This window comes from Eptatretus burgeri, chromosome 17, assembly GCF_056783735.1.
Source record: "Eptatretus burgeri isolate ZD-2024b chromosome 17, Ebu_testis_v1, whole genome shotgun sequence".
Classification (NCBI taxonomy): domain Eukaryota; kingdom Metazoa; phylum Chordata; class Myxini; order Myxiniformes; family Myxinidae; genus Eptatretus; species Eptatretus burgeri.
Window position 1 is genome coordinate 51,512,621 of NC_140977.1, and position 24,447 is coordinate 51,537,067.

The following is a 24,447-nucleotide window of genomic DNA, read 5'->3' on the forward strand; positions in this document are numbered from 1 at the left end:
TTGAGATAGCCGTTTCTCTGTTCTATCTTTATTTTGAACCAACCACGTTTCAACCGCCGTCACACAACAACCACCTTAACCACCACGCCAGCCATCGTCACCAACTACAACCACGCTCCAACCCTCAGACAACAACAACAACGCCAACAGCCACGACCTTTACCTTCACAACTCAATCCCGCAAACATCGCATTACCGTCATTCCCAAACGGCACCATCACCATCAAACCACCACCGATAAACCCTCCAGCACCCTCACCTCTCTCCTTCTACGGCCATTCCCGCACCACCTGTGAACACTGAGCATCGGGCTGTCTTGGGCTCGTTCAGCGATACGCACCGAGCCGCGAGGCAAATAGCGGCCTTTCCGAGGGAGAATTTGGATCAAGAACGCTACACGCCCACTTCTGATCCGTCCAATTAGCAAGCGCGGAGCGGCTTGGCCCCGCCTCCAGGCGCATCTGTGTGAAATCGATATATGCAAATTCTAGGATCAGGGGAGGTTCACGCCCACTTTTCCTCCGTCCAATTGGCGAGCGTGGCTCTGCCCCCGAGGTAATCCTGATCCGGATATTTGCATATTGTTTTCTCCTTCCGGCCTATAAAACGGCGAGTGCAAGGCGAATCGTAGCAGAGTGTGGCAGTAGCAGTGTGTGTCGGCAGGGCAGAGTGAGTCGAGTCATCGGTGTGGCAGCGAGTTGGGTTCTGCAGTCGGCTGAGGAGAGTTGCGGGAAGAGGCAAAGGAGCTCGGGTCCGAAGCGAGAAGGTCGGTGACGAGGTCGCGGTGTGAGATCGCTCGTCGCGGGACCCAAGCCAGCCAGCCATTCTCCTCCCCCAGGGCATCAACAATTCCCCCTTTCCCCCGCGCTGAGATAGTGCAAAAAGGGGGCCCCGTTCCCACCCCACTCCAAACGTCGTGCCAACGAAACCTGCCAAGGAGCACGGAGTCAGGGCACAGCCATGCGGCCACATCTGCGGCTCGTCCGCCAACGCGTCACGAGGACGCGGGGAGGACCCCCCGGTCTCGCGGACCTGGCCGCTCCTCCAGGTCACGCGCACATATTGGCCTCCAGGCCTGTCTGCCCCCTTGTCTATGAGGGTGGCTTCTTTCCTTTGCTTTTGAGTAAATGTGAGTTGGCGCCGTCTGTAAAGTAGAACTGTATAAGTGTTGCCGTGTGTGCGCGTAGTCGGTAGTAACTCTGCGTCATTGTTTCTTTTGTTTTAACTGCTATATGTGCATTTTGACTGGCTGTACATGTGTGCTTTCCGTGTGTCGCATAATAAATGTGCATTGTGTGAACTGTTTTCCCGTTTCACTTCGTCTTTTCTTTATTGACCTCCATCCTACTTCACGTAAAGGGTTCGTAGTGGGCTTAATACGCCCGATAATTAATCGGAACCGTCGAGGCCGACGATAACACCGCTCGGTTATCACTGTAGCACGGAACGGACCGCTTAAGCAGTTCGTGTCCAGAGTCGGCCTGTGGCGTGGTGCGATCGCCCGGTCGACCTTTCGCGCTGGTACTTAGGTAGATCGAATTTGGCGAGCGACCCTATCCTGCAAGGGTGGGCAATTGGTACGATCGTGGTGAGGTTAAACCCCCACCCGTGACTAGCTCCCGGCGTTGGTCCGAGAGGGTCACGACAGAATTGTCCATTCCGGTGGGCGAGGCGCCCGCCATTCGAGTCGAGCGGCCGATCGCACGCCGGCGGGTGCGAATTCGCAACAACATATATATATATATTGCATCATTTGCAAAAAATTATTCTTATCTGCCTATTTGTCTATTGATTTTAAAGTGTACATTTTTTGTATAACCATCATCGAATTAAGTTATAAATGGGATTATCTCAGTTTTTGCATATTTTGCAGTAAGCATGGCGACTGAAGATCGAAAGGAGTTCCAAAAATATTGTTGCAATCCGTTCAGCTGACATAAAACGAAACAACGAAAAGATCTTCACAATGTGTCAAATGATATGTTGACGAAATTTTCTTCAAAGGTGAAAAAGGATGGCAGACTTTATATTTCGTACAGAAAAAAATTCTCAGTTGTCACCAGATCGTATTGAAGAATCATCTTCGACCAGTTCGAAATTATCATCAGAAGGTACTATCGAAGGCATTGCAGAATCTATTTCGACAGATGAGGAGGAGGAGGTTTTTGAGCGAGAAGCAGAAGTTGACCTATTAAACCAGTCGTCATCGATGATAGCCGAAAGCCCATTCGACAAACGAAAGGCGGAAAGGAACCCAGGGTACGTTCCTGAAAAGCGAAGTAAAGTGGAAGATTCTGTGCGAAAGAAACTAGAACTAGTTGCTGGACCAAGCACTGCAGAGAAAACACAAAATACAGTGTCAAAATGTGATGAAAACTGCATGCCAGAGGTGATCAAAAGCCTGAAAGAGAAATACGTTGTTTCAAGCCGTTCAGAACAAATACGTATACTGACAATATTTTCTAGGAATATGAGCATCAGAGGGATGATGAGTGAATTCAGTTGCTCCCAAAGAATGTCTGTGCAAGCCAAAAATTTATAGAAAGAAAATGGTATGCTATCGTCTCCAAATCGCAAAAAGGGTAAAATATTGCCTGACGAAGTGAAATCTGCCGGAACCGAATTTTACCGAAGTGATGAAGTCAGCTGAATAATACTGGGAAAAAAAGGACTGTGTGGTGGTCAGGAATGAACATGGAAAAGACAAAATTCAAAAGCGCCTGGTACTAAACAATCTCAAGGAACTGTTTCAGAAATTCAAAGAGAAGATCCCTTGCTTGAAGGTTGGATTCGCGAAGTTCGCCATGCTCCGTCCCTCAGAGCGTGTCCTGGCCAGTTCAGGTGGTACACACAGTGTATGTGTATATACGACACATCAAAATGTGAAACTCATGATGTTTGGTTCCAAAATGCCACAGATAGCCGAATTTCCTCGCTATCATCATGTGATAGCACGCATAGTTTGTAACCCAGCACAACCAGCATGTTATTTCCGAACTTGTGAAAGTTGCCCATCAATTGAAGACTTCAAAACCAAGCTACTGAGTGCTTATGAACTAGAGGATATTGATGAAATTCAGTTTAAACGGTGGACATCCACCGACAGATCTGAACTGAGCTCCATGGTCCTGCCTTTGGAAGAATTTATTAATCAATTCTGTGAACGCGCGGTGAAATTAGTGAGACATGACTTCCTTGCCAAGGCCCAATCTCAGTTTCTGAAAAATAAGAAAGACGAAATCGGTGAAGGAGAATTTGTCATTATTGGAGACTTCTCAGAGAACAATTCGTTTGTCGTACAGGATGCGGCCCAAGGATTCCATTGGAACTGCTCTCAAGCGACAATTCACCCCTGGGTTTACTATTTCAAATCGGACGATGCCAAATTAAACCACGATTCGTTCACGATTATATCAGAATGCAATACTCATGACGTTGTCTCAGTCCACCTCTTCCAAAGAATGCTCATTGAACACTTGAAATCTTGCTTTGGAAATGTAAAGAAACTTTACTATGTCTCAGACGGTTGCGCTGGCCAATAGAAGAATTGCAAAGCCTTCATAAACCTATGTCGTCACAAATCAGAGTATGGTATCGACGCAGACTGGCATTTTTTTGCCACAAGTCATGGCAAGATGGCGTGGGAGGTACAGTCAAACGAGAAGCAACATGTGAGAGCCTGCGTAGACCTCACGACAGTCAAATTATTTCTCCAAAAGATCTTTTCGCCTTTGCTGAAAATGGTTTGAATGAAATGAAGTTCAGTTACGGGATCCAAGAGGCGTATGACGAGGAAGAGCGAAATCTGGAAGAAAGGTTAAAAACGGCCAAAACCATAGCTGCAACTCAAAAACTTCATGCTTTCATCCCTATTTCTGCAACTGGTGTTCAAGTACGCGAATTCAGCCTTAGCAAGGAACACCGTATCGAGTCAGCTATTTCAAAATCTACACCAACATTTAACGGGAAACTCTCAGGTTACGTCACAGTGCACTATGATGGAAAATGGTGGCTTGCCTGCATCATGGAAGCCTTTCAAGACACTCATGAAGTGAAAGTGAATTTTCTTCATCCAAACGGGCCCACAAATAGTTTCTTTTTTCCTGACATTGAAGATCACTGCATTTTAGACATTTCTGATATACTTCATTCCAGGTAGAAAGAAGCTACAGGTAGAACCTACACAATCAGTAAAAAAAGAAACACAGCTGTCAAATAAAATATTGGTTGGCAAAAAATCTTGACTATAATATGCTGGGAAAAATTTATGTACCATATACTGATATAGTGTATTGGAAATCTTGTGTTCAAATATTGTGCTATGTATTGTGGCCTATTGTGTGTCCAGCACCCGAGTCCCCAAACAATAAAACCATCATCACACTTGAACCCATTGAGATCCCATTTTCATTTATGCTGAGGTGTTGGGAGTAATATGAAGGGGTATTCTCACACGAAAAAAATCGGGACCATCGGTTTGGCTGGGGAACGGGGACTCAAGGTCAAAGGGCGCCCCAAACTATAACTTTTTCAATTACTGTTTCGGAGTGATTTTACTTTATGTGATTCGAAAGATCTCGCTTTTACGAGCATTTTGATACCAAGATCAGCCAAATCGGACCACTACAACCTGTGATATGGCCTCTGGAAGATTGTGGAGCAGCTGGGGGCACCCAAATTTGGGGGGCCCCTAAAATGGGCACACAGGTCTAAAAGTTTGTATTTTGAGTTTTCTCACCCAAGTGAATAAATGACCAACATATGGGGAGAAAATGAGGTATTAGTGTCGGGAGGGTGTGTACACTTGACATGGAATTCCCCATTACGACATTTTCAAAGTTGGCTTCAATGTAATGTTACCTATTTCCTTTTAATCTATCTTTTAATGTCTTTATTCACTGGAGATTAAGACAACTAAAATACATAATTTTTTCAACCGACCTTATTCATTATTTTTCATTTTATTACTTATATACCAGTATACATACGAGGTGTGTTCAAGAAGTATCCGACCTTTGTTCATAAAAAATACTCGTATCCAGATAAAACAAACTTACACTAATCTCCTTCAAAGTAGTCCCCTTGGGCTGCCACACACTTCTCCCAACGGTTCTGCCACAGTCGGAAGCAGCGCTGGCACACCTCTTTTGGGACGGCGCGCAGCTGGTCCGTTGCATTCCGCATGATGTCTTCTCTGGACTGAAATCTGGTCCCTTTCAGCTTGGGGAAAAGCCAGAAGTCACACGGAGCCATGTCGGGAGAGTAGGGAGCCTGACGAAGCACAGGTGTGTTGTGTTTGGCCAGGAAACTCTGTATCAAATGTGAAGAATGGGCGGGTGCGTTATCATGATGGAGCTGCTAATTGACCGCAGCCCACAGGTCCGGCCATTTGCGTCGCACAGCGTCACGAAGGCGACGCAGTACCTCTTGGTAGTACTCTTTGGTGATGATTGTGCCGTGTGGTGCGTACTCGTGATGAACCACGCCACTGGAGTCAAAGAAGACTGTCAGCATGACTTTGACATTGCTGCGGACCTTCCTTTCTTTTGTTGGCCTCGGGGATGTTGAATGCTTCCATTGTGATGACTGGAACTTGGTTTCTGGGTCGTACCCATAAACCCAGGTCTCATCGCCAGTGATCACTGTGTTGAAGAAGTTGGGATCGCTGTTCAGTCTCCAGCATGTCCTGTGCGATCTCCAAGCGGAGTTGCTTCTGCCCGATTGTTAGCAGCTTTGGCACGAACTTCGCTGAGATTCTCCTTAAGCCCAAATCCTCAGTCACAATGGAATGAACGGATCCAATGCTGACGCCCGCCTTGTCTGCAAATTCTCTGATCGTGATTCGACGATCCTGCATCAGCAGGGTCCTCACTTGGTCAATGAAGATCTCATTTCGGGATGTTGAGGGCCTACCAGAACGTGCTTCACTTTCCACTGATGTGCGACCATCTTTGAAGCGGTTGTACCACTCTTTTATCTGTGTGGAGCCCATTGCTTTGTTCCCGAAGGCCTGTTGAATCTTGCGGATCGTTTCCACTTGGGAATCGCCAAGCTTTACACAAAATTTGATGCAGTAGCGTTGTTCAAGTTTTTCCGCAATTTTGTCAAAAACGAAAATCCGACGGCGCTCCCTTACACTTCCTCACTCATCGGTGGTCTGTCGGCGACTGACAGCTTCTGCAGGCGGGAAAATATTCACGCATACGAATTAGGATCGCCCACATACGTGCACCGAACTACGCCTACCTTGCTTCATTTGTTTACGCACGAAAAATTAAGGTTGGATACTTTTTGAACACACCTCGTATGTTTATAACTATGTTTGAAGGATTTGCTAGTTTGATTTTTTTTATATATTTTTAAATATTACTTTAATACTGTTTCTGGCTGCGCGTCGGCTGCGAGCACGACCGCTAGATGGAGCCGAAGAGTCGACTCCGCCGATCACCCGGAATTTAGATCGTACTTTTTCGGAAAACTCCGAGAAGTACGGGTCCCTTATCGGACCGTGAAGCGTCTATTTTGACCACGTGGTACAGGGTTATTTGCTAATTTTCAAAATACCTAGATATCCACGTGGCGATTTACCGAGTCTCCACACCCTCGACGGCACCCGTACGGAACGAGCCGCTAGCGTACTCGCACCGTGTGTGACCCGAGCAGACGGTCACCAAAGTCCCATCGGTCCAAATGTCCCCTTACGGCGGCACAACGGCCTTGCTAATTTTCCAACACGCAGCACGCTAAGCCAATGGAGGAAAGGACACGAACGAGCTGATACACTTCACAAATGGGGATATTTATCAAACAATAGGAAAATGAGGGGAGCACGTAAGGGCAGAGTTATCCGAATATTGATAAGCACGTATGTACAGCAAGGCACATAACAATTCATTACTTAGCAGACTGGCGCCACACACACACACACACACACACACACACACACACACACACACACACACACACACACACACACACACACACACACACACACACACACACACACACACACACACACACACACACACACACACACACACACACACACACACAAGAATCGGACCCACAGTGGTCTTTATTAAGGCCTCCAGCTCGGATGGAGAGGCAAACTGAAGACCAGAACCTGCCTTGGACCTGTCCACCTCGTGTGGTCTTCGAGCTGTTTTGGACCGGGCACCAGCAAGGGCGAGCTGAATCCAGTCACCGGCGAGCCGCGATCAGCCTCCTGAGCTCCGGCGGATCCTCTCGCACTCCAGAATACGTGCTGGTGAAGACGAGGCGCCGATCCTTCCAAACACGCCTGAGTCGACTCATCCAACCAACCACCACCCAGGAACCAAGGAACAAGAGCCAAGAAGAACCAATTTCTGTCTCTCCGTTCCCATTTTATCCCTCTCAGGCGCGGCCCGCTTTAGGCGTGGCTTATTCGCCATCGGTGGGGGCTGTCGCATTCTATTTCTTGGAGTGCCCAAGCGAATCGGTGGGTGGGGGCTTGACCTTTCCCCTACTCGGCGGGTTGCCAAGCGAATTGGTGGGTGGGGGCTTGACCTTTCCCCTACTCGATGGGTTGCCAAGCGAACGGTGGGTGGGGGTTGTCGCATTCCATTTCTTGGAGTGCCAAAGCGAGCGTGTGGAGAATGCCGGGAGCAGAGGGTTTTCGTTGGTGTTGTAACAAAAGAAAACCTGACTATTAAAATAACTTCACAGCGCATGAACATTTATTCACCCTTTAGACTAGGGGATGGATTCTAACTAGAAACACATACTTATCGAAATAACTAAGCTACAAGGACGGCTGTCTGTCTATGTGCACAAGGCTTCCAAATTCGTAACAATACTTTATTACTTGTTTACAAAATATATATAAAAAAATGTCAACTTTTATTATATTTTTCCGGAATAAATTAATATTACTCCAGATGTTCAAACAATATTTTCTCGGATCATAAACAAATAATAATATGGCACAAATATGGTACCGGTCCCTGGCACATTGGAAAAAAAAAACCTGCCGGTCCGCCACATCATATAGTTTGAGAAGCACTGATTTAATTGACATCTGCAAATGGAATAATAGGACCGCATGTCCTGAAGCTCACCTGGATAAGGAGCAATAGTCACTCAAACCCCCCCCCCCCCACAGATCCCCCTGGACCCTGATTTTTTTTCAATGCCATGAACAAACTTTAATACATCACAGGTGATGAAGGTTGTGGTCAATTTTCATTGAAATCGTGTATGTAGTTTCGGAGAAAATAGCAAATATCTATATTATTGGGGGGTCAACCCCCCCCCATAGACCCCTTTAATGAGCGCAGATTTTGATGCAGTCAATACATCTTCGTGAGGCATCAGAAATGAAGCTTGTGGCCAAGTTTCTTCAAAAGTGTTTGGTTCAAGCGATAATGACTGAGTCACTTACCTACAGATACTGCTCAATCGCACAAGTCCAGGTGAGCTAAAAACGATGCTGTCATTCCAAATTCGGAGACTTCCCAAAGAGAGACACTATCTGGTTTGGGTACTATTTAACATCGATGGGAAGGTCATATCTGGGGCTTGTCAATGCATAGGGTACATCTGAAATGATGATACTGTATTTACTGTTCATCATGTTTGGAAGAAAGGGAGTGTGAGCAGTATGGCCTGTGAGTTGTTCAAAAATTATAAATAAAAATTGTTTGGTTCTGGGGCCACAAGAGAAATTATAGTAGACTTTTGCATCTACTGGTAAAAAGCTAAAAGTCTGTCCTCGTGTGTACTGTGTCTGTATGTGTGATTTTCTCCTTATTACCAACAGTTTTTATTTTCTCCACTTTCCCTCCATCCTCCCATCCCTCCAAACTATACCCTCTGTTTCATATCTAAAAATGTAAAAAAAAAAAAATACCTTTTCCCTTCTCACCTTCTACCCCACATGACCACGTGACTTCCTGTACTGACTCTTCTTCCTCCTTCCTCTTGCCGATCTACCATCTTCCTTCTACTTTTTCTGACCCACATTCACCATACATCACGATTTTTTTCTTCAACCTTTCCTTTACCTAACCTTTAAAAAAAAAAAAAATTATCATAATTTTATCTTTTCACTTCTCATCTTACACCTCCCATAACCACGTGATTTCTCTACCCCCCACTTCTTCTTGTTACTTTCGCTGACCTACCATCTTCCTATGATGGTGTTTTGGTCACCACAACTTAGGAAGGACATAGATGCCATGGAGAGGGCTCAGCGCAGGGTACTGGATTGATTCCGAGCCAAGCTAGACTCAGTTTTGAGGAGCGGCTGAAGAAGACAGGGCTTTATACATTAGAAAGGAGGCAGTTACAAGGAAAGTTATGAAAGAGATGATTAAGATAATGAAATGGAAAGACATAATAAGTGCAGATGAATTATTCGGCAAAGCAGACAGTGATAGGACCAGGGGCCATAGCCTGGGAGTAAAGAAGAGGAGAGTTAAGATGATAGTAAGGCAGGGGACTTTTACTCAGAGAAGTTAATGCATGGAATGGTCTCCCTGGAAAGGTAGTGGCATGTGGCAGCAGAAACAATTGATAAATTTAAATTGGAATTAGATAGAGACCTGGAAGTTATGGAGATAGAGGGGTATGGGGATGTTAGCAGAACTTTTGGGGAGCTTCAGCATTTATGGGTGATTGTGTGCATGTGTACGGAGTGCTGTTGTTGGGGGTCTTATCAAGGGGTGTTGTGTGGTCAATGTGTGTTTTTTTTTAATCCAAGCCCATGCTCCCTCAACTGGGGGTGGGGGGGGGGGAGTGGAAACAAATCTACAAAATATAATAACCATTAAAAAAAGAAAACATTTTGAATTTGGTTATTTTGACCTGGTGTTGATAAATTGGTGTGGTGTTGATGTGGCGCAGACATGATGGGCTGAATGGCCTCCACTTGTGTTGAATTTCCTTGTGTTTCCTTCTACTTTCACCAATCCACATTCACCTTCACGATTTTTTTCTTCAATCTTTCCTTTACCCAATCCTACCGAATCTTTCTCAATAAAATAAAGGCACTAAAAATGTTTCAACTTCCTCTTTCACACATGTGGATCTCTGTATTGTATCATAATTCAACTCTTCTTCTTCAAAATACTTCAATTCCACCTTTCCTTCATCCCGTATCTAAAAAGCCCAACTGTTACAACGTTTGTTTTCTCCATTCTCTTGATTCTCCCTTATTGCATCCCACAAGTAATGTCTTTAATCGCATCTCTAACTTGAAAATTATAAAAAAATCCCAGTTTGCAAGGCATGTTCATGTTCCATCAATCGTCCTTTTTTTCCAACTTCAGTGCCAATTCACCCCTCCTACATAAATCTATCTCCTAACTCCTCACCTGTTATACCCTCTCCTTGCCCCTCATCCTACCTCTGCTCTTAGCACCTCTTCACTGTCTTCTACTGTAGTATCAGCTCCTCCTTTGGTGTCCCAAACTGTGCGGTGTCCTAATATCTGTGGGCTACATTCTAACTTAACAGATATCTCTCTCTGTCAATCAGTACACTCCCCAACATCTCAAACATGCACTTTCTTTCCTCTCATCACACCTCCCCCTCTTCCCAAACCCTCAAATCTTGGATCTCCCCTTGCCTGCTCCCTTCTTCACGATACCACTACCAAGTCTCATCCCTCCCCTCTCCCATCGTCCTGCCCCTTCGCTATACCTGCTCTCATCGTCTCCCCTCCCTCTCAAAGTAACATTAACACTTCCCCCTCCAAACTTCCCTCTCTCATCACAGGCAGGTCGGTGGTCTGTCTGTCTTCTACTGTCTCCTTTCCGGCCTCGCTCCCCCCCCCCCCCCTGCCCTTACCATGATCTGTCCCCCACCATATGTTTACGCAGGGTGCTCAAGATCCACCAGCAACTCCCTTCTGGTAAAACTACCAAAATCAAGAATCACTGCTCAACTTCATCCTTTCTTTCCTCTTTTTTCCAAACCTTTAGAACAAACACCCTACACTCTCTTCAATTTCACCCTTCCCTCCACATTTTCAAAACAGCTGTTCAACACAATGTCTTATTTCCCCCCCCCCCCATCCAAAACCATGATCTTTTTGACCCCCGTTAATCCACACCAAACCCACCTCCTTCAAATTCCCTGCTTTCCTTCCTGAAAGTCCCTGTAGTGCAAGGACCTGAAAGTCACTGTTGTGTCCATTTTGTTTACCTCATGGAACCCACCCCATCCCTCTCCCTTCCACAGATCTCGGAATGTCTCTGTTCCCCACTGTTTTGTGCTTCCCGCTCCTGCCCCTCTTGTCTCCTGCACCCCTTGTTATACGTTCTGTGTTTGCTCCCAAACGAGCCTCGACATTTTATATTTAAATATATATATTTGTGGAAACGAGGCTAAAATGGGTTGGTTAGAGCAACTCGAGCAGGAAAAGATGGAGATATAAAACAAGCAGTCATAGACTGGTACTTACGGAATCGTCAACTTGACCTCTGACCTTGTCTAATAAAAGCTGTCTCTCGAGAAGGTAGCAACGCAAACCAGAAGTTTCTACGATGATTCTGTACCAAACCATCAAAAATCGAATGTTTGACCTTTGACCGATTTCGACCAAAATCTAATCAGTGCTAGCCATTGCCCTCCTGAATCACGTGGTGTAATTTGACATTGGTAGCTTCTTCCGTTCTCGAGTTATCGTGCCTACAAACAAACACACAAACACACACATACAAACAAACACACAAACAGAGGACGGAAGTCATCAATATACTTACGAAATCTAAAGATTTCGTAAGTAATAACTCAATTTATTTATTTTAATAACAGCTGTGTTCAGTGAATCAGTAAAGAAAAAGTGAGCTTGGTAGAGGCAGTGTGCTCTCCAAATAAATGCAAAGTTGTTCCGTCCACCCACTCAATCACATTTCAATTCATGTCAGTTCAGATTCCTTCTCGCTGAAACCATTTGGAAGTCGAGCACCTCTACCTCAGCACATATCCTAACATTAGAGAAATCACATCTCCAAAGCAGAGACTTAAAAATGGACCAAGTCCAAAATGGCTACCGACAAACATCCAAATGCAATGAGCTAGTCAGCGGAGCACAATGGCTTAGCCAGAAGGTTGTCTGAAAAATGTCCTCCAACAAAGTGCGCCGCAGGACCTTGATGTGGAAAAATGCTTTATTTAGTGAACACAAGTAACCGATTGCTATGTACAAAACAATGTGAAGGAAGAAATCTCAAAAAGAGCATTACCATGGACTGCGAAACAAAAGAGTACTGTGTGTGACGGTTAAAAGGATTTGCATCATGAAAGGCAATGCTTTTGCCTTGAGGCTTCATCAGAAAGGCTAAAAGTGATTAACGCAAGGTTAAAAAACAACTCTCAAACATGAAGGACAACGTTTAAAAAAAAATCAAAATAGACCAATTACTGCACTGTAGTCTCAAGAAGGAAGCCACACATAACATAAAACCCACACGTGCGCACGCACGCACACGCCAATAAGTAACCTTAAAATGGCGATATGAATTTGAGAATGTAATGTGTGTAAATGTAGACAACATGTTATATCTGTGGGTAAGAGTCATGTTTTGCCTGTTTTAGATCTGGCAACATTGAGCATATGATGTCAGTGGAGCAGTTCCCAGATGGCGGCTCCCTAAGAAGCATGCACCAGGGAGGAGGAACGTTCTATCATCCGTTTCTTGGGAAGTGAGGGTGTGAATCCCAGTGAAATCCATCGCAAAATGAAAATGAAATATGGTGGCGCATGTTAATGCAACAGCACCCTTAAACTTATGCTCATCAAAACAACGAGAACTTTCGTATTTCTTTTGAGAAAAGAATTCTCTATCAAGAGTGAATCCCTCACTAGTACTAAATCCAAATTTGTATATAAAGTTGAAAATCAAAAACATCAACTGACTTGATATAGAGGCATCTAATCCTATCCAAGAACTCTAAAGAAGCATTAATGCTCCAGAAAGTGTTAATACCAGAATTCTTCTCAATTGCTGAACAATATTTCCTGAACTGCTACCCAACAGCTTGTAAGCCCGAGTTAACTATAACCGATAACTGTTTGGTGGAACGTTGCCTGGCACCTGCTATAAATCTATACTTGCATGGGTTCTTATGAAGCTTAGGGATCCAGAAAAGCTGAGGAATACAAAGATTTAGCTCTTTATATTTAATACTGAAATTATTAACGAAAACTAAACAAGGATATACAACAAGCTGTATAACAAGGATCTAGAAATTAACGAAACAAGTATATAGATTGATGACAAAACCATTTCAAGCTAAAATAAGGTAAAGCTACAGCACAAATAAAATTAGGAAGAGGAAGTTGAAAAGAAGTGAATATGGATGAAGAATGCCAAAGCATTCTCTTTGCACAAACAATTGGCCACATGAACCACACTACCGCATACCGATACGTCCACATATGCTCAACGAAACATTGCACACTGGATGTGGAAACAATACAATGCCTCATCTTAATACAATTAGCGGGACTCCATGATGAAACACCTATGCTCATCATGATTGACTACAAATTGAAAACGAGGACTGGTTGGTAGAAATTCGTAAGGTGGGGGTGGGGGTGTTGGGTGTAGTACGTTAGAGTAAAACCAGACTGACCTGCACCCGTGTCAGCTGTCTGAGTAATTTCCTGCCATCCCATCTCTTCTCTATTGTACAGAGTGAAATGCAGCAGTTGTGAAAATACTTTGATCGAGGCAAGTTTCACTTGTTCAATTCACTGTGAATCCACAGTTCAGAAATTGTGTTGCACCTCTCCCTAAAATATCTAGCCCCATGAAATCATCACAATTATGTTGAATAATTGACGTTTTTTTTCTTGAACAGCAAAACCACACATGAGCTCATGTTGATCGAAGCATCTGGAGCTGGTTTCCCCAGAGAGAAGTACAGAGATACACTACACAGTTCAAGCGAAGACATTGCTTGGTTAATGCTACAGGATGACCCCACTACCTCATATAATTTATTAAAAATATATAGTGGCAATACCCCTGGGCACTCATCTGGTAGTGGCTGGATACGATAACCAGGGAACCACTGGTAGGCATGGATGACCCACAAAATATATAACGGCAAAGAAAGTAAATACATATGGAAGCTTTTTTTTAATGCCGTGAAGAAACTTGGTATATCACGGGTGATGAAGGTTGTGGTCAAGTTTCATTGAAATTGTGAATGTAGTTTCGGAGAAGAGAGCAAATACCTATTTTGTTTGGGGGGGGGGGCTCCAATCCTCCCCCGACAGACCCCTTTAGACGCTGACTTTTTTTTAATGGTGTGAACAAACTTTGGTACATACACGGTGATGAGCATTGTGGTAAAGTTTCATTGAAATCGTATGTGTAGTTTCAGAGCAGAAGTTGCAAGTATATGTAGACGGATGACGCACTATCCCATAATCTACCGGGAACGATGTTCCAAGTGAACTAAAAAACCAGTTCCTGGTACTTATGCTACTCCACTGGACATGGGTTCTACTAAGAGCATCCAACTCATGACATGCAAACACAAAATTTAACAAAATTATCCAAAACAACTATTACCTTGGAATCTTGTTGATATTGAGGTCACACCATTATGGATGGTAACAGATAGACTTCTCCACAGGGTATTTCGACAATGGAGGCCTGTGCCAAACCTATTTTGTACTCATCGTCCCAGATCCGCCTAAAAGATTACCTTGTTCTTTTGCCCACCCATTATTGCACATGGGAGCTACATTGAATCTGCTCAAAGGAATAAGAAGAATCTGGGTCAAAAGGCAGAAATTTTAAAGCAGTTTTGTGACATTCTTTCAGAAGTTTTTCATGCAAGAGTTCCAATAAGAACCAGACAGGTACATGTTCAACCGCAATTACATAGTTAAGTATGTGAAGCGCTATTGTGTTTTGTGGTGCATTATTGTATACTACTGTACACATTGTATACTGCTGTACATTATTGTATACTAAAGTCCAACTGGATAGAACTTTCCTGCGAGCTGTACAGTCTGGGCTCAAATCCTGACATGACACTAAACCGTCAGATTGACGCTCCGCAGGCAAAGCATTGCATCACTAAGGTGCTCTGTTCATTGGAAGGAGGTGAAGCCAAGTGTCCTGTCCGCTAAAGATCCCACAATTTCCGGCACGCTGAACAAATTACAAATTATTGGCCAAACCACCTTCAGTCGAACGTCAGTCTTAGCCAGCCAGCTCATGAAAGACTTGCTTGAGCCAATCTACACCCGGGTGGGATTATTTGAGGCCAAATAAGTCTGGATAGACTTGATATATAAAGGGTTGATGCGTACCAGTCGGGGTAGACTACATCCGTATCTTTGCTCTCCGGATCCTCACCGAACGCAGAACGCAGTTTCGGCAGGTGCTGCTTGCAGCCTCTGATGATCTCTGCAAAGCATTTGATTCAGTGAATTGGGATGCCCTCTGGAGGATTCTTGGTCTTCACGGGGTGTCAAAGTTAATCGATCTGATTTCCGAACTATACTCTGGTACAGGGAATGCTGTGAGGTGTGGTGGTTCTATCTACGGCTTATTTCCAGGAGTTACTGGAGTTTACCAGGGGTGCTGACCTTGATTTCGCAGATGATGCAGTCATCCTTGCAGAAACACTGGATGTCCTTGTAGGGGCCCTCGAGGCACTGAATGAGGAATCAGAGCCGTTGGGAGTACAGGTTTCCTGGGTCAAAACAAAGATCCAGGCTTTCAATGACATCTTGGATGCCGCTATCTTGTCTGTACCTGTTTGTGGTGAGGATGTTGAGGTCAGAGAGATTCATTTACCTTAGCAGTGATATTCATGTCTCCGCAGGTTGTGAGCCGGTGGTCAATAGACATCTGGGTCGGGCCTGGGGAGTCATTGATTCACTGGATCATGGGGTGTGGCGCTGTTGGTACCTATGGAGGAGGATGAAAGTCTGAATCTTTAAGTCCTTGGTGCCTTCAGTCTTGTTCTACTGATGTGAGACCTGGATTCTGACAAAGGATCTGAGATGAAGACTTAACTCCTTCGGTACCACTTCTCTTCGGAGAATCCTTGGCTATCGCTGGTCAAACTTTGTATCCAACGAGCGATTGCTGAGAGAGACTCAGATGAGATGTGTTACCTGTTTCGTCCATGAGCGTCAGTGGAGGCTATATGGACATGCGGCTCGATTTCCTCACACTGATCCTTGCTCACCAGACTCACTCTGTGGGGTAGCCTCGCGAGTGGAGGAGGCCACCGGGAAGACCACTTGCCTCGTGGTTGCAGCAAATTGATCAGCATCTCAAGGAGATGGGGATGCGCCAGGCGTCTGCCTGGGGGATGGCCAGTTGGAGGCCTCTGGAGTACTGACGGAAAGTCGACGCAGCAACATGCTGTTTCAAGCACATGCTCCCATACCTAACCTAACCTAACCTTCACATAAAGCAATGCTCGATCCAACACGTGCTGTGTGGTAGTTCATTCAAAATAGTCGTTTCTGACTCTACACAATGCAGGAATGGTTATTAGGGTACCCTGTGAGTACAGGGTACCCTATTGTTTTTCTTCTGTTTATTATTACGCATTATTATTATTATTCTTCCGCCGGCATTTTGCACCCTTTTTCGCTTTAAAAATCATTTTCTCTGGAACACTAAGTCCGATCGACAGGAAATTTTCACCATAGTATGTATCTTTTTTGATAGCACAATCACGTTATAATTATGACGTCATTGGTCACGTGGTACGGTCGCCATCTTGAAAAAAGCGATAAACTTTGGACATCTGTATCTCGGAAACCGTGCAATGGAAAAAATTTTCGTTTGATACATTTTACTAAGCTCCCTATGGGGAACACGTGTGATTTTTCGTGACGTCATAGGTGAAGCGATATACCGGTGAAAATTCGTCAAGTAGAACGCCATATGGGAAAAATCTGAAAAATTCTGAGCATCATCTACGCCAAAAATCACTGACGAAAATGTTTTTTTTGACGTCATCGATGACGTAATTCGGCCGCCATCTTGTTTTTTAGTGTTTTTTTTTTTAAATCTTCTTCTCCAGAACAGCTATGCAGATTAAGGCGAAACTTTACACGCACATTCCCCCTGAGGTCCTCTTTCAAGTTTGTTAATTTGTTGTTGATACGTCACATGGTTTGGCGGCCATCTTGAAAAAACCCTAAAACCTTCAAACATCTTCTTCTCCAGAAGCGCTGGTCCAATGAAGGCGAGATTTCAGAACTATATTCGTGACATGTATGCGATGCAAGTTTGTTAATTTCAAAGTGATAGGTCACATGGTTTGGCCGCCATGTTGGATTTAAGAAAAATATTAAATAAAGTTTTCTCTGGTATTTCATAAGCCATCGAAGCGAAAATTTGCAAGTGCCTTCCTCGCTCAAGTCTGCATACATGGTAAAAAATTTTTACCTCAGAAGTCACATGGTTTGGCGGCCATCTTGGATAGAAAAATAGACTTTATCCGATTTACACAAAACTTCACACACTTGTTCGGGTCGACGATGGAAAGCAGAATTTAAATTCATGATATCCTCGGTCACAAGGTTCGGCAGGCATCTTGGATTGAAAATGAATAAATTTTAAAAATCTTCTTCTCCAGAAGGGCAAGACAGATGAAGACGAAACTTCACAGATATATTCCCCATGAGGTCCTTTCTCAAGTTTGTTAATTTGTTTTTGATCGGTCACATGGTTTGGCGGCCATCTTGAAAAAACCCGAAAACCTTCAAACATCTTCTTCTCCAGAAGCGTTGGCCCAATGAAGGGGAGATTTCAGAACTATATTCGGGACAGGAAGGCGATATAAGTTTGTTAATTTCGAATTGATAAGTCACATGGTTTGGCCGCCATCTTGGATTTCAGAAAAATATTAAATAATGTTTTCTCTGGAACCGCTTAACCAAACGAATCGAAAATTTGTAATTATCATCTAGCAGGCAGTATGCACGCTTGGTAAAAATTATGATGTCACACGTCACATGGTTTGGCGGCCATCTTGGATTGAAAAACGCACCTTTACCGATTAACACGAAACTTCACGTACGTGTTCCAATACCCAGTTGGAAGCAGAATATACATTTCTGATGTCATAGGTCACATGGTTCGTCAGCCATCTTGGATTGAAAAACAATATCTTCAAACGTCTTTTTCTCTGAAACGGCTGAACAGATCCAGGCGAAACTCCACCACTATGACCGCCTCTCCATGACGAATAAAAAGTTCCCGACCCCTTTTGAGGTACGATGCAACGTTTGGCAGCCATATTGGATTGAAGGAAAAATATTAATTAATGTTTACTCTGGAACTACTGCATCAATAAATGTGAAACATCAAGTTTATGGTGGAACGCTCATGCGGAATGAGGGTTTGAAATTTCAACGCGATCGGGCCCAGGGTTTGGCAGCCATGTTGGTTTTAAGAAAAATATTAAATAATGTTTTCTCTGGAACTGCTTAACCTGGAGATGCGAAAATTTGCAGTTATCATCCACCATCGTGTTTGCACACGTGGTGCAAATTATGACATCACAAGTCACATGGTTTGGCCGCCATCTTGGATTGAAGGATAAATATTAATTAATGTTTACTCTGGAACCGCTGCCTCTATATATGCGAAACTTCAGATTCATAATTCAGGTGACATGCGAAATAAAAGTTTAAAATTTCAACCTGATCGGTCACGCGGTTTGGGAGCCAGAATTATTTAATTATTTGAATCTGGAAGCCAGTAATAACGAAATTGAATGCTTTGTGCTGCCCGGTTCGTAACTCATCTGTTCCGTGCCGTCTCGAAGCAGGCCTGTGTTTGTATCACTATTAAATAATGTTTTCTCTGGCACCGCTTATCCTTTCAATGCCAAACTTTGCGACTGTCATCTGCAGAAAGTCCCATGTTGTATCAAAGGCGGACGGACTGGGTACCCGGTCATCACTGCCAGCAGTTATAAAGTGGCAGTTCTAGTTAGGGTACCCTGTCAGTACAGGGTACCCTATTGTTTTTCTTATGTTTATTATTATTATTATTTTTCTTTTTCCGCCGGCATTTTGCACCCTTTTTCGCTTTAAAAACCATTTTCTCTGGGACACTAAGTCCGATCGAGACAAAATTTTCACCACAGTATGTATCTTTTTTGATAGCACAATCACGTTATAATTATGACGTCATTGGTCACGTGGTACGGGCGCCATCTTGAAAAAAACGATAAACTTTGGACCTCTGTATCTCAGAAACCGTGCAATGGAAAAATTTTTCGCTCGATACGTTTTACTAAGCTCCCTATGGGGAACACGTGTGATTTTTCATGACGTCATAGGTGAAGCGATATACCGGTGAAAATTCGTCAAGTAGAACGCCACATGGGAAAAATCTGAAAAATTCTGAGCATCATCTACGCCAAAAATCACTGACGAAAATGTTTTTCTTGACGTCATCGATGACGTAATTCGGCCGCCATCTTGTTTTTTAAAAAAAATCTTCTTCTCCAGAACGGCTATGCAGATTGAGGCGAAACTTTACACGCACATTCCCCCTGAGGTCCTCTTTCAAGTTTGTTAATTTGTTGTTGATACGTCACATGGTTTGGCGGCCATCTTGAAAAAACCCTAAAACCTTCAAACATCTTCTTCTCCAGAAGCGCTGGTCCAATGAAGGCGAGATTTTAGAACTATATTCGTGACATGTATGCGATGCAAGTTTGTTAATTTCGAAGTGATAGGTCACATGGTTTGGCCGCCATGTTGGATTTAAGAAAAATATTAAATAATGTTTTCTCTGGAATTTCATAAGCCATTTAAGCGAAAATTTGCAAGTGCCTTCCTCCCTCAAGTGTGCATACATGGTAAAAAATTTTTACCTCAGAAGTCACATGGTTTGGCGGCCATCTTGGATAGAAAAATAGACCTTATCCGATTTTCACGAAACTTCACACACTTGTTCGGGTCGTCGATGGAAAGCAGAATTTAAATTTATGATATCATAGATCACAAGGTTCGGCAGCCATCTTGGATTGAAAATGAATAAATTTTAAAAATCTTCTTCTCCAGAAGGGCAAGACAGATCAAGACGAAACTTCACAGATATATTCCCCATGAGATCCTTTCTCAAGTTTGTTAATTTCTTCTTGATCGGTCACATGGTTTGGCGGCCATCTTGAAAAAACCCGAAAACCTTCAAACATCTTCTTCTCCAGAAGCGCTGGTCCACTGAAGGGGAGATTTCAGAATTATATTCGGGAGAGGAAGGCGATATAAGTTTGTTAATTTCGAATTGATAAGTCACATGGTTTGGCCGCCATCTTGAATTTAAGAAAAATATTAAATAATGTTTTCTCTGGAACCGCTTAACCTAACGAATCAAAAATTTGCAATTATCATCTACCATTGTGTAAGCACGCATGGTAAAAATTATGACGTCACAGGTCACATGGTTTGGCGGCCATCTTGGATAGAAAAACGCACCTTTACCGATTAACACGAAACTTCACAGGCGTGTTCCAATGCCCAGTTGGAAGCAGAATATAAATTTGTGATGTCATAGGTCACATGGTTCGTCAGCCATCTTGGATTGAAAAATAATATCTTAAAACGTCTTTTTCTCTGAAACGACTGAATAGATCCAGGCGAAACTCCACCACTATGACCGCCTCTCCATGACGAATAAAAAGTTCTCACCCCCTTTTGAGGTACGACGCAACGTTTGGCAGCCATAGTGGATTGAAGGAAAAATATTAATTAATGTTTACTCTGGAACTACTGCATCAATAAATGTGAAACATCACCTTTATGGTGGAACAGTCATGCGGAATGAGGGTTTGAAATTTCAACGGGATCGGACCCAGGGTTTGGCAGCCATGTTGGTTTTAAGAAAAATATTAAATAATGTTTTCTTTGGAACTGCTTAACCTTGCGAAGCGAAAATTTGCACTTATCGTCTTTGATCGTGTTTGCACATGTGGTGAAAATTATGACATCACAAGTCACATGGTTTGGCCGCCATCTTGGATTGAAGGATAAATATTAATTCATGTTTACTCTGGAACCACTACTTCTATATATGCGAAACTTCATATTTATAATTTAGGCTACATGTGAAACAAAAGTTAAAAATTTCAACCTGATCGGTCGTGTGGTTTGGCAGCCAGAATTATTTAATTATTTTAATCTGGAAGCCAGTAATAACGAAATTGAATGCTTTGTGCTGCCCGGTTCGTAACTCGTCTGTTCCGCTCCCTCTCGAAGCAGGCCTGTGTTTGTATCACTATTAAATAATGTTTTCTCTGGCAACGCTTATCCTTTCAATGCGAAAATTGCGACTATGATTTAAGTCTCACGTTGAGTCAAAGGCGGACGAGGACTGGGTACCCGGTCATCACTGCCAGCAGTTATAAAGTGGCAGTTCTAGTTTGCTTTGAAATTGTCATATTGCTCAAGGTTTAGTAGAAAATATCACCAATCTGAATGCTTTGTAGAAGATGTATTCAAAGTCATGTCAACTGCAACTTGCCCTGACATTATAAATATGAGCAAGTACTCAGACAGTGAGACTTGCAGACTAAACTAGAACAACACATAACAACTGAAGGTTCACAAGTGCTCCACAAGACTTTGGAAATGCAAATATGAGCAAGTACTCAGACAGTGAGACTTGCAGACTAAACTAGAACAACACGTAACAACTGAAGGTTCGCAAGTGCTCCGCAAGACTTTAGAAATGTTTTTGGTTTTTTTTCAACAAGTTTCCAAAAATTTCATTAAACAATGTCTCAAGAATGAGATTACACACCACATTACATTACATTACACACCACATTACATTACATTACACACCAAACTAAAGCCATCCTTGCACTTTCATGAATTTGTCAACTGAGGATGAAAAAAAAGAGCCGTCCGAGGAAATGTTCTCCCACTCACCAATATGTAACTCGTCTTCATCTGCTGTCAAATCAATGACGTCCCCGGAAGCAGTGACAGCAGCCTGAAAACAACAAAATTGCTATTTGAAATGATGATAAAATTAATTTGCTTTCATTACCAAAAGTTGTTCAAAAATACATTTCTTACATCTGCAACGACAACTACAATGACGAGCAAAAACATTAAACTGCAGTCATGGCCAAAAATATTGGCACCCTTGCACTTTTTTCAAATAATGCACAATTTCTTCCAAAAAATTGTTGAAACAAAAAATCTTTTGGTATCCACTGATCTATTTCTTTGGTTTGCAGTGGAACAAAACAAAACGAGCTGAAAAAAATTACGAATTCCACACACAAATCCTAAAATGGCCCAGACAATATTATTTGCACCTTTCAGAAGTTGTTAGAAATAATTAGATTTCAAGCAGGTGATTCTCCTTTACTTTGGAATTGAACTCACCTGTGGTGACTTGCAGGTGCCTGCAATAGAAAAATCACTCATTCAACCAGTTTGAATAGAGAAAAGGAGTCATTCTACTGTTTCGTGTCACTGTACGTACCACAATGAGCATGGAAAAAAGAAAGAGAACCAGATAATTGTCTGAGGTCAGACACAAGATTGTAGCCAAGCATGGACAATCTCAAGGCTACAGGTCCATCTCCAGAGACCTTGATGTTCCTGTGTCCACCATACACAATGTTATCAAGAAGTTCAAGGCCCATGGCACTATAGCCACCCTCCCTGGACGTGGCCGCAAGAGAAAACTTGATTGAAGATTGCAGCGAAGGATTGTTTGAATGATGGAGAAAGCACATCGATGAACTGCCAAACAGATTAAATCTGACCTTCAGACACAACGTATGACAGTTTCAACTCGCACCATCCGTCACCAACTTAATGAAAGGTTCTTCTATGGTAGGATACCCAGGAGGACCCCACTGCTGAGAGAGAAAGACATAAGAAAGCCTGACTGGAGTTTACCAAAACACACCTGAACAAGCCAAAATCCTTCTGGGAGAATATCCTGTGGACAGATGAGACCAAATTAGAGCTTTTGAGTAAAGCACATCATCTCTGTTTACAGAAAAACAAAATGAAGCCTTCAAAGAAAAGAACACCTTCCCTACAGTCAAACATGGAGGAGGTTCAGTGATGTTTTGGGGTTGCTGTGCTGCCTCTGGCATTGGGTGCCTTGAGTGTGTGCACAGCATCATGAAATCAAGAGATCACCAAGGAAATTTGGAGCTCAATGTTCAACCCAGTGTCAGAAAGCTGGGTCTTCGTTGAAGGTCATGGGTCTTGCAGCAGGACAATGACCCCAAACACACTTCAAAAAGCACCCAGGAATGTTTCAAGACAAAATGCCAGACTGTTCTGAAGTGGCCAGCAATGAGTCCAGATCTAAATCCCATTGAACACCTGTGAGGAGATCTGAAAACATCAGTTGAGAGAAGGCACCCTTCAAATCTGGGAGAACTGGAGCAGTTTGCACACGAAGAGTGGGACAAACTACCAGTAAAGAGGTATAGGAAGCTCATTCATGGCTACAAGGAAGCGCTTGACTGCAGTTATTTTGTCCAAAGGCTGTGATACCAAATATTAAGTCTCGGGTGTTGATAATTTTGGTAATGCCATTTCTTTTTATTTTCTTATTTAAAAGGATATGTTAAGTTCTGAAATATCAACAGTAAAATAAAGAATTGTGGAGACAACTTATTTTTAGAGAAAATTGGTTTTTTTTTTTTTTTAAGTGCAAGGGTGCCAATATTTTTGGCCACGACTGTATATACCATGGAACTAAATCAAGAGAAGCATGTAGTCTTATATTCGACGGCAAAATGACAAACAATTATAATTCATATATTGGTGCAAAAACCTCGTCGTTTATGCTCCTCCAAATGCCTCATTAGCTTTACAAACTTAGACATGAAACAGAGGAGGAAATAATAGAAGAAAAATGAAGCCCAGAACACTAAAGAAGTCTCTAATCTCTAAAAACCAAAAGCAATGGCAGCAAAATGGAGGAATTGTATGAGCACATTACAATATTCCAAGTGCTATCAATATGCATATATACAGTTATATTTTAAAATGTGCCCATAATCACTTTTTTTAACTTTTGACCCTGCCCCAGGGAGTGAGGCCAAAAATGATACTGGTCTGGCACATTCTTGCCATGTGGTGATCATAACTAATAAGTTTGGTGAATTTCTGCACAACTGTTTAGGACGAGATGGTGTAACAGACAAGGCCGATTGAAATATCTTCCCGTTTTTTTTTTTTGGGGGGGGGGGGGTTCTTCAGAAAGTGTGGGGATAACAAGGAGTAATCTCTCATTGTCGATGGTATTCCAGGAGGTGTTTTTACACCTTTATTTGGTAACCAGGAATTACTGTTGGAGCAAACACGATATTATGTAATTAATGAAAATGTTTGCCAATTGAATAAAAACTAAATGTGGTCAATTACAATTATGGCATACGCCATCACACATGACATCAGTGGTGCCCCTCATG

The 24,447-nt window shown here is 43.0% G+C and overlaps 1 protein-coding gene and 1 long non-coding RNA gene across 5 annotated transcripts in view; both read right to left on the reverse strand.

The window, feature by feature from the left end:
• Window positions 1–24,447, reverse strand: part of LOC147010088 (uncharacterized) — a 144,084-nt gene that overhangs the window by 49,552 nt on the left and 70,085 nt on the right. For all 4 annotated transcript variants that reach the window (XR_015052796.1, XR_015052795.1, XM_085861611.1 and 1 more), the window contains one exon: window positions 21,926–21,989. Coding sequence is in view for 2 of the 4 variants with exons in the window: in XM_085861611.1 (XP_085717737.1) it covers window positions 21,926–21,989 (64 nt within the window). In the remaining 2 variants the exon portion in view is untranslated. The remainder of the gene's footprint in view (window positions 1–21,925; window positions 21,990–24,447) is intronic.
• LOC147010089 (uncharacterized) lies at window positions 6,929–16,738 on the reverse strand. The gene is made up of 2 exons (XR_015053100.1): window positions 15,810–16,738; window positions 6,929–15,705 (listed from the first exon to the last, which is right to left on the reverse strand). It is a non-coding gene; the product is annotated as an uncharacterized LOC147010089 (long non-coding RNA).